At 36.2% G+C, this 10,976-nt stretch overlaps 1 protein-coding gene and 1 non-coding gene across 2 annotated transcripts; both read right to left on the minus strand.

Moving 5' to 3' along the window:
- Positions 1 to 409: 409 nt before the first annotated feature.
- Positions 410 to 8,510, minus strand: ranbp1 (RAN binding protein 1). Its single transcript, XM_067406479.1, has 6 exons — positions 8,353 to 8,510; positions 6,967 to 7,103; positions 3,228 to 3,385; positions 3,023 to 3,151; positions 2,344 to 2,406; positions 410 to 2,104 (listed from the first exon to the last, which is right to left on the minus strand). The coding sequence occupies exons 1-6, from the start codon at positions 8,365 to 8,367 to the stop codon at positions 1,959 to 1,961; spliced, it is 648 nt and encodes a 215-aa protein (XP_067262580.1). The 5' UTR covers positions 8,368 to 8,510; the 3' UTR covers positions 410 to 1,958.
- On the minus strand, positions 2,188 to 2,311 carry LOC137035159 (small nucleolar RNA SNORA77). The gene has a single exon (XR_010897052.1). It is a non-coding gene; the product is annotated as a small nucleolar RNA SNORA77 (small nucleolar RNA).
- Positions 8,511 to 10,976: the final 2,466 nt, after the last annotated feature.

The raw sequence follows: 10,976 nt of genomic DNA on the forward strand, positions 1-10,976 counted from the left end.
TGCACTGGGGTAAAAGGCGCATTTGACTATGCACATGGAAATTTGGCAGATCTCTATATCATATATATATTTTAAAAATACAGAAACAAAATTTTAACTTTTAAAAAAAGACTGAAAGCTTTGAATGAAATCCCATAATTAATATAGCTTTACAGTTGTAACAAATTATATATATATATATTTGTTACAACTGTAAAGCTATATTAATTATGGGATTTCATTCAAAGCTTTCAGTCTTTTTTTAAAAGTTCAAATTTTGTTTCTGTATTTTTAAAATGAACATTTTAATGACAGTATATTTATTAAACAAAAATGAATTATAGTACAAACTTTACTAAAGTGATTGTTTTGAACAAGTATTAGACATTAAAAACATTTTACTTTAGCTAAAGTATTTGCATCAATACTTAAGTGCCTTTTTAAAACACTTTCACGATTTATTTTCACACAAAATCTGTTACTTTATCAATGTTCAATAAAAAAAAAAAATGCAATCATACACTATGGTAGTAAAAAGCATTTTTCTTGTTTGCCTTTATCCCTGTTGTACCTTACAATATGCTGCAATGTTTTTCTTCTATATCACAATTTGTATGATTTTAAACACCATTTCAAACAGTTATAAAATGTATTATGCTATATGAAATAAGTACAAGACCTGTCCCATGACTAACATCTCCATATCATATGCAATTAACTGAAAATTCATATTTTTCCCATTAGGCTTTTTAAATGGAAGCCATACAGACACTGATGTATGACAAAGCATCGTCTTTAATTTGATTTGATCACAACCCTTTTACATGATGTAGAATTAGTAACCACTATAAAAATGTGAGATTTCAAGTCATTCATCACATGCCAAATGTAATTTAAGGGACCCTGCTGCTTTTATTTAAAAAAATGCTCAGAAACTGGGAATGTGGAAAATGTACGGTTCATCAAACACAATATCAAAACCGCAACTCCGAAAATATACATTCAAAATAAAAATAAAAAATGAAAAAAGCAAAACAATGTCTAAGAGACCAAATTATTGTGCATGCAGTCATTGTAATATTACATAAGATGAACCTTAGACATGGCCTGTAAAACTTGATCAATGCTGTTTCCTGGAATTTAAGTTCTAGCAACCCTTATGGAATGAAAACCATATTTAATTAGTGATACAGTACCTACTTCACTTATCTTCCTATATTTTATTAAAGCACTTAATATGCATTATCACAACAGGTTTCAACAATTTAAAACCTTGCTGCTTTTCCACAGTCAAGCTGCTTTTCCACGGAGTCAACCATTCTTTATTTTCTCGATTTCCAATTCAAACAGAAGAGGGTCACACTCATTATAGAAGGGTCATACTCAAAATAAAACTTCCTTCAGTTATCCAGAGCAAACTTTTTTTTTTTTGCCAGATGCAGCCCTCCACAGAAAATGGTTAATTTTAGTCATTCAATAGTAAATTCAAGCCACAGAGAAGCCAAATGTTCCTCATGTGACTTTATTGTAAGGAAAAGTCAAAGATCGCAGATACTCATACTCCCTATCAACTCATACAGCCCGCTCTCATATCAGACAGTGCTCATCTAGACACTCACAATATAACTCTTTAAAGTACAAAAGAAAAACAACAAAAGAGGTTACCCAATGTGGGAATCAATCAATAGCACAAGCCTTGTATCATAGCATGTCGTGTAAATACACAAATACATGATGACTGACGACTGGTCCACAATGTATGAGAAAATGAAGGGCGATATGAGAGTTTGTGAATGGGACAAAAGCTCACAACATCTTGATGATTGAGAAATGGACGCATTAAGAGTGGCACCAAGGTCTTGTGAAGTCAAGCGGCCAAAAAGAAAAAAACAAAAGTGTCCAATTTTTCAATTTCAGAGTCTGTTGTAGAAAAGGGGAAAATGGCAAGTGGAGGATCCGTATGAAGCGACGTTCCGGGCTCATTTCTTCTCCTCCTCACCAGTCTTCTCCTCTTTCTTCTCTTCCTTCACCTCCTCTTTCTTGTCCTCTGAACTCTTTGTCTTGTCATCGTTCACAGACAGCTCCTCCAGCTTCTCTGCCACTTTGTTAGGGCTGTTCAAACTACCTGTGAAACGAAATTAAAACAGTTGAGTTGAAGGCTTTTCAAAGAGTACACAGACCTAACGCAAATTTAACAAAGAAAGAAATGTCTGAGAAGATACGGTCACCTGCCAATTGAATGGCAAGGCAGTTTGTAACATTCATCATATTACTGTAGCAGACGAAAAAAGTTTAAGGCTGGATGTGTCAGTCTTAAACAGAGTGAGTCTGCATTACTCCTGGCAGAAAATCCCATCATCTTACCATCTAGAGACTTTCTGACCTCTTCTTTGCATTCATCAAATTTCATCTTGAACTTTTGTGCATCTGCAAGAAAAAGGAAACATCAAAAAAGGGCACAAAAATGCAGAAGTCTTTTACGCTAATAACTAAAGTACAAAAATACTTAAAATATACATTTTAAAATGTATTGTAATCATTATTCTATTCAGAACAATTATCGTTTAAAGTCTGCATTAAATGTATTTTTATCTATTTCCTAAATGAGTCTTATGTTATTATGAATGAGTCATCCTTGCATGCATTTAATTAAAAAAAAAAAAAAAAAAAAAAAACCTTGTAATCTTCTATTGAAAGGACATTTCTCTCTGGTGACGTATGCTAGACTTCTCCAATCATTCAGCCAAGTCAGCTTAAACCCCACCCCATTATTACAACCATCTACAAGCGTGCATTCAGATTTGCCTCCATTCAATCAACAATAGATAGAATCCCAATCCAATATTTTTTTTTCCTTTTAGATAATCTGCTTCACTCGGATGCAAGTCACAATCACAGAAGAAAATATCTGTTGCTACTCGTTTCATTGCGAATTTGCAACAATAAAAACATTCACTTTTCTGTATTTTGTAGAGTTTCAATAAGTTTTAATTCGACTAGATCCTTGAGATATGTTCTGGAGATCATGTTAATTTATACTCACTCTCTGCATTGAGGAATCGAATAGCCAGCAGCTCTGCTTTGGGTTTTTCATCTGCAAAGTCAGCATGTGTATTCCACACCCAGGCCCTGTCACTGCCTGCATTGGGCTTCAGCTCCATCAACGGCATAACTAGAGCACAGGATTTAAATACATTAGCGATTTGAAAATAATTAACAGGTGGTGCACAGAAAACAGTTACACTCACTGTTGTGGTTGGCACAGATTTTGAGGGTGCGATCTCTCCTCATGAGAAGGCGGATGGTACCCTTCTCTTTGTGTCGCAGGAGTTTGACATCACCCGTCCCACGCTCCTTCCACTCAGGAGGGTCGTTCTCACTGGCAAAACGATACAGCTTTGCCCTCCTACAAAAATCATGTTAAAAACAAATGTCAGCAAAAAAATAATAAAAAAAAATGTTTTATTATATTAAAGAACAAAACCCATGATCAAATAACATTACCATACTTTAGCAGGACTTGACAATAAGGACTACCCGATGACCCGGTGTTAGCATGAAAGAAGCTCAGGACAGTTGATGGAATGATCAATGCATCGTCACAAAAGTATCATTTGCGCATTTTTTTATTTTAAGCCATTCTATTGAGATTCCATTTAATCAGTCATGCCATGTGGTTTCAGCACGTTTTTTGTTAAATACCAACTATTTACTCGCACAAAGCTCACGATTTATGTGCTGACACTATATGGTCCGATTGTCAAGCTGCGATTTGACTGCTCACACTATACTTATGAAATACGTGCAAAAAAAACAGATATTGGTGATAAAGATGATTCAGCATTTCTGATTAATGTATTAAATTATTATTATTTTTATTATTAGGGTGCTTTTATTATTAAATTGATATTACAATTAATTTGCCCCGTATCCACAATAATTTCATAGTGCATCACAACATAACTGACACGCTGTGAGGATAATAAAAGATTAGACAGACTAGCTTATATACCATTATTAGCGTATGATTCTGAAATAGATTTATCTTGCGTTGTCTCAGAGAATATGCACCATTATTGCAGTGTCATGCCGAAAGCTTGGTTAAAACTCTAGCACAAAGATGGCACATTGCTTATGCTCGCCTTCATGGTTTAAAACGGTAAAATGTCCAATATTGCGACGTGACATTTTTTTCTTTAATCACCAATTGCAAAATGATAGACAATTTTATCATCACTGGAAATGTAACCATTAAGTAAGTGTTAAATAAATGAGTAAAGCAAATTAATGATCAAGTAAATTAATAAAAGAGCACCAGCGTATATGGACACAGATGGCTTGAAGACGTGGATAATATGGTTTATCCATTTTGCAGCACAAATTGGAGGTAAATAACGGTTTACTAAAATCCAGCAAGCTACAGAAATTCTAGATTTCCCTCTTTTTGTTTTCTTTCTTGCTGCATTAAAGATGAAATGCTCCACAACAACTACATAAGTTTATCCACTAACCATTTAGGAACTTCCAGTTGCATTCTAAAAAGTTGAACAATGTAAGGCTGAACACCGTTACTGGCAATCGTTATTTTGGCTGTGCAAGATTCTCCAGCTTTTTTTTTGTTGAGCAACTGAAGCACAAGCTGTTAAAGCTCCACCCTCTTCTGGAAAGCAGGCCAGGAGCAGTAGCTCATTTGTATTTAAAGGGACAGAGAAAACCACTTCAATGAATGAACTTCAGTAGCTCTAATAGGAATCATTGTATTATTTATTTTATTTATACAATGAAGTCTATGTAGCATTTAATTTTTTACATTTACTCAAATTCTTACTTGAAATACTGAAGATGAAACATTTAAAGCACTGTTTATTTTATTTGTTTGTCATATTGGTCCTATTATTCGTAGTGTCTCTTTCTTCTTATTTATAATAAAGATAAAATAATGAAAAAGATTTATCTTCATCCACCTCTACTTTGGCCTAATGGCCTGTCACTTTTTTCTTTTATATTTTAATTCCTTGTAAGGCTAAATTTTTTAAAATAGGCAAATTAGTTTAGCTGTACTGCTAAGTAAAAAAAAAAGAAAAAGAAAAAAAAAAAACATGAAAAAGAATCATGATAAAATCGTGATCTTCTTGAAAAAAAAATTGTGATGTTACTCCTATCTCACTCACTAATAATTAATTGAACTTGTTCTTAACCTGGTTCTAATGTTGATGAATTTGGAGTATTTTTAATGATCGACCATGTACCCAAGATAATTTACATAAAAACACACCCAAATCAAGTCCATGTAAGGGCATTCTGCACACCCTTTTCTTTCGTCACTCTCAGCAAACATGACTCTAAAGATGCGTTCTCTCACCTGAGATCACACGCAGCAAGATCTTCAAGCATTGACAAGAGTGCCACCCTCAAACCAAGTTCAAATGCAATAAACACCTTTTATACAGACATTGCAGACCACTGGCTAGCCAGCTGTTCATACGTGTATTTGCATCTTTATGCGGGTATCTTGCAGCTTTAGCTATAAAGCACCTTTTCTTACTCTTAATAATGTATACGCGCTTAAAAACGTCATCTTAACATGTTTATAAGGCCACCAAAAGTGTAAGATTTGAGTGGTTTCAGCTGCCCCTACATTTTTTCATAAATTTAGAATAGATTTTAGAGCAAAAGTTATTGATGAATCATGATTTGTTCGTGAAAAAATTCATATGCAGATTTCACGCTTGCTTAGTGTATGAGACCAATTGTTTTGCTTGTGCTTCGGCTCTGAGTGACTTTGCGGGTGAACGCCACTTCACATTGGATATTGCTTTAGAGAGCTGCATATGGCAATTTATTTGTTCAATAATCGACGGCGATTAATATCGATATTGAACGCGATATTGCGTGGCTTATCAGTGAACTACGGCTTTGTCTATTAAATGCCGCTCCATTTGAAAGCAGGTGATGGCGATTTAGCGGCAATCAGGGAACCGCCTTTACTGACGAAATGCGCGTGACAAAAGCATTCGACATATCGCCCAGCCCTACTCCTTACCTTACCAAAAATCGGCATCTCCTTGTCAGCTTTACAACATTCTCACAATCTCCAAAAAATCAAGCCAATGTTGATTCTCATTTCATTACGAGCTGTCATGTGCTCTTCTCTGTTATACGTTATTAACCTCCCCAGAGGTTCAAGATTGATTGTGTTTTCCATGTCAACCTTTCTCACTCGTTGTGACAACTAACCTACGACACTCCTTCACCATACAAAGTAGTCGGAGAAACTTTTCAATATACGGATATAAAGCCTTGTTTACACTGCACACGTCTGCGGTGCGCTACGGCTCCAGCAAGGTTTTGTTCCGTCCTCTACGTGGTGTCAACTCACACCAGAAGCATTTCAGAAGCAAAGCGGCTGGATTCGCGAGACCACGAGATTTGCCTGTCTGACGTTTTTTTCAAAATTTTGGCAAAATGGTTATACATTGTCCGGTTTAATTGCGTTTATTGCTATGCCATACTTTATTTTGCTGTAGCCTACAGATGAAGTTAATACACTTAAAAGTCCAGTTATGGACAACAAGAACAAAGAAATTTCGAATTTTTCAACTCCGAATCTCTTTTTGTCAGTTTCTGGCATCCTAGTGATGTGAAATATGAGTGGGAGTTTACACAGGGTTATTATTTTGACTTTATTTTGTATTTGAGTTGCGAGTCTTGGATGCGGCGTCCGTCAAAATTAGGTGAGGGGTCTATCTTTAGCGAAGCGGCGCAGTGAGCCACTTCTGGGACGCTTCTAAAATGCACCGCGACAGGTTAAAAATATAAACCCTTAATATAAAGGCTTACTATAGTAAATCAGGGTAAGAAAAAAAATGTTCCATGTTTTGGAAGGATAGATGTATTTGCTCCTGTTTTAAATTGTTCATTTTGAACAACAAAAATACATAATGTACCTTTAAATATGAACCGGCTTAGTATTCGTTAGTGACTTACATCTTGAAAAGCTCCTCCTCATCCTCTTCTAGAGTCTTAACATCCTGCTCAGGTAGGGAGACGATGGGCTCAAAATGAGGGTCATGGTTGGAGTCCTCTACATTTTCCGTGGATGCTTCATGATCATCTTGTGCCTCCTGGAGGGGGAAATAATAACAGCAGCTTTTGTAAATCAAAAAAACAAATAGGCCAATGAATTACTGCAGTTGAAAAATGATCAATTAGGTCATTTTGATAGACCCCATTTTCTTTAGAATAACATGGCATTTGTTCTGCTGAGCTTCATGATGTCCTGATCCCGGTTGTGGGGATCCTGCTTCCACATTACATCAGATCAGTGGAGTGAAAAGCTGTGGGATTTGGAGGGATCATTCTCTGGAGTTTGGCCTATTGTCTCCAAATTTGCTGCTGCAACCAAACTTACACCCACTGGTGCTGAGCCGTGAACCTGAACTCACATGCTGTGATGCTGGGGAATTCATGCTCTTACGATCCACTAACCACTAGTCTAACATCCATGAAGGCCTTGTAGCTTGAATTATTCAAAAGCTTTCCGACCAACTCTAGCAGAAGATCTTCTACACATGTAAAGCTTTGAACTGGTTCAACTCCTCCCAGTTAAGTTTCTTCAGTCAGCATTTTAATAATACTAAGCAGTTTATTTTGCAAAACAATTTAATTCAGTCAAGATCACATCTCAGGAGATGTTTATGTCTAAAGGGTTGAGTTATACTAGTTTCTCAGAAGTGGACATTCAGTTAGCACCCAGGCTAGCAGAAGCTAATAAGAGGCCTAAAAGCGTTTAAGTGTTTGAATCTCCGTTTCAAGCCACTGTTTTGACACCACTGAACAAATACCGTTAAAACAAGCAAATGAACCCGGAAGGGTGCTAATAAACCGGCTTTGAACTTCACATGTGCGGCAGGTTAGCGATGCTAGCACACACAAGCTAGCAGTGTCTTAGCATGACAGCTTTCGATTTTAAATTATAAGCAGTATTTATTTGGAACATGCCGTGGATAGTTTAATTACTTAAATAAACATAACAGACAATAATATAGTTGTTTTTAAGTAAGTGACGAACACAAATACACACATAATTATTATTTTTAAGAACGTTGCAGCTGCTATTGACAGTGTAGCGTGATTTAAAATAAACAAATGACTCTGACAACGTATAATTACACGATATTACGAATAGAAAGTAGAAATGTGCGGTTTTAACGACTAATATTCAAGCGCGTGACGTAGGACGAGGAAAAAAACACCTGCTTTTCACTCTCTGTTAAATAAGACCTTTATAAAACATTTATCGCACAAAACGCCCGAAATAACCGTCTTTCGCAGCCCGAAAGGGACAGAGGATGAAGATGATATCACTCTTACCTTTGGGTCCGACATGGTTTTTGCAGATGTTTGAAGATTAGGCAGAGTTTCTGTTGGGTTTGATCAGTGCGAGCTCGTGAGATTTCACTCTGATACTTTCGCGCGCGCCTAACCGGAGAAGAGAGACGGTGACGTCAGCGCACCCCCAGCAACCGTGCGACGTCAGCGCGCGCTTGGGCTACGCAAAAATTCTAAGCTCCAGTTGATGAGAATAGATGATGCTGCTGCTGCTTGTTTCTTTATCAGTTTATCAAGTACATACGCATTGATTTTCTTGGCTTTGGTGTTTTTGAGAAGCCTTTCTAGCAAGTCTGGAAAAGAAGATAACAGGTGATTACATTCAACATCTGACACACTCTATAAAGTTTTATGGTCCTGGGATTTTCCTACATCTCATTGACCCTCTGTTGAAAAACTGCAAATGCATTTTTAGAGCCCTGCAATGCAGCAGGATTGACCTTTATTAAAGCCTTGTAAGTTAGAAGACTGAAACTTCAGCATGTTCATCTCAGAGCTCCTATCAGATTCATTATGTGACATCTAGTTGGGATAAATTATTTATTACTGAACTGACTCTATTGTGTGAATATACAGAAGGATGTTGACATCCAAGGCCCACTGTAAGATTTGTTTCACTTATATAAAGACCCTTGAAACATGTGTTGCCTATGTTATTTTTAAATCAATAAACACCTTAGGAAGGAATTAAAATGGTCAAATACTAACTTTTAATTTGGCATGATAATTAAGCATGACTCTGTTGTGTAACTTTAGCAAACTGTGAGATTAAAAATGTAAATTTTTCTGGCCAATACAGTTGCTGCACATTTTTGTTATGTGAAGTTCTTTACCCTTATTTAGTGAAAACAACTATTATTTAATTGCTTTAAAAAGTGTTGCAATTCTGTTACAGTTACAGCTATTAATTTAACATTCATTAGAATAAGGATTTGCAACGTTTAACATAATTTCTTAGGGGTCCAGCAAATGTGTGGGCTCCATTAAAGGTGCGATATGTAAGAATTTTGCAGTAACATATCCAAAAACCACTAGGCCTGTGTTATATATTTTGTTCACTTGAGTACTTACAATATCCCATATGTTTGCAACTATTTGTAAATCGTTAGAAAATTGCAATTTTAACCAAAGCTCTGGGACGTGTGAGGAGTTGCCTGTCAATTGTGTCATACCCACGTTACCCTTGGTTTCCGGTTTTGTTTTATTTTGTAGAAACCATGGAAACATCAAAGATGCTTTAAAGGTGCAATCGAAAGTTTTTTTACAAGATGTAATACAAGTCTAAGGTGTCCCCTGAATGTGTCTGTGAAGTTTCAGCTCAAAATACCCCGTAGATGTTTTTAAAATAATTTTTTTAACTGCCTATTTTGGGGCATAATTAGAAATGTGCCGATTCAGGCTGCGGCCCCTTTAATTGTTTGCGCTCTCCGCCCCCTCCCGAGCTCTCGACTCTATCATTGCATAAACAAAGTTCACACAGTGAACTTTGAATAAACAAAGTGAACTTTGAATAAACACAATGAATAAACCCTCAAAATGGATCTTTACAAAGTGTTTGTCATGCAGCATGTCTAATCACGTAAGTATAGTATTTATTTGGATGTTTACATTTGATTCTGAATGAATTTGAGGCTATGCTCGGTAGCTAACCGGCTAATGCTACACTGTTGGAGAGATTTATAAAGAATGAAGTTGTGTTTATGCATTATACAGACTGCAAGTGTTTAATAATGAAAATAATGATGGCTCTTGTCTCCGTGAATACAGTAAAAAACGATGGTAACTTTAACCACATTTTACAGTACATTAGCAATATGCTAACAAAACATTTAGAAAGACAATTTACAAATATCACTAAAAATATCATGTTATCATAAATCATGTCAGTTATTACTGCTTCATCTGCCATTTTCCGCTGTTGTCCTTGCTTGCTTAGTCTGATGATTCAGCTGTGCACAGATCCAGACTTTTGAGGTCTTTTAAACAAATGAGATTTATATAAGAAAGAGGAAACAATGGAGTTTGAGAATCACTGTATGACATTTCCATGTACTGAACTCTTGTTATTCAACTATGCCAATATAAATTCAATTTTCAATTCGATGGCACCTTTAATATAAATGTTTTAATAGGCATGGGAACAATCATGTCAGAGAAAAACACTATTTTGTGAAGTAGCAAACATAGCATAATGAGATGCAGCTTTATTTTTAGTAACAGTAATACAGCATTTTTGTCCATCATACGTTTTAAAATTAATTGCATGCCATTTATCAACACAAGCCATCCAGTATTTAATGACATGTTATTCTATAATCGATCTAGTTCACCGCAGTGTCCAACAAGTGTCTCACAGCAGCCACCGAGCGAAAGCACAGAGTAACGTTATAACATCATTTTCAACACACTCAAATGTATCTAATATGATAAACACAGCTGTGTTACCTCATACTCATGACCGGAATAGCGGAAGCGGCGCTGGCGACTGTGTCATAAAAAAAGTCCCGCTGCTTGAGGCGTGTGTTGCGCAATCGCTCCAACTCCTCGTTCAGCTCCCACAACACTCGGTCCTGCTCTGCTTCATACTACAGTAACGTTAATAATCG

This window comes from Chanodichthys erythropterus, chromosome 13 (assembly GCF_024489055.1).
Source record: "Chanodichthys erythropterus isolate Z2021 chromosome 13, ASM2448905v1, whole genome shotgun sequence".
Lineage (NCBI taxonomy): Eukaryota > Metazoa > Chordata > Actinopteri > Cypriniformes > Xenocyprididae > Chanodichthys > Chanodichthys erythropterus.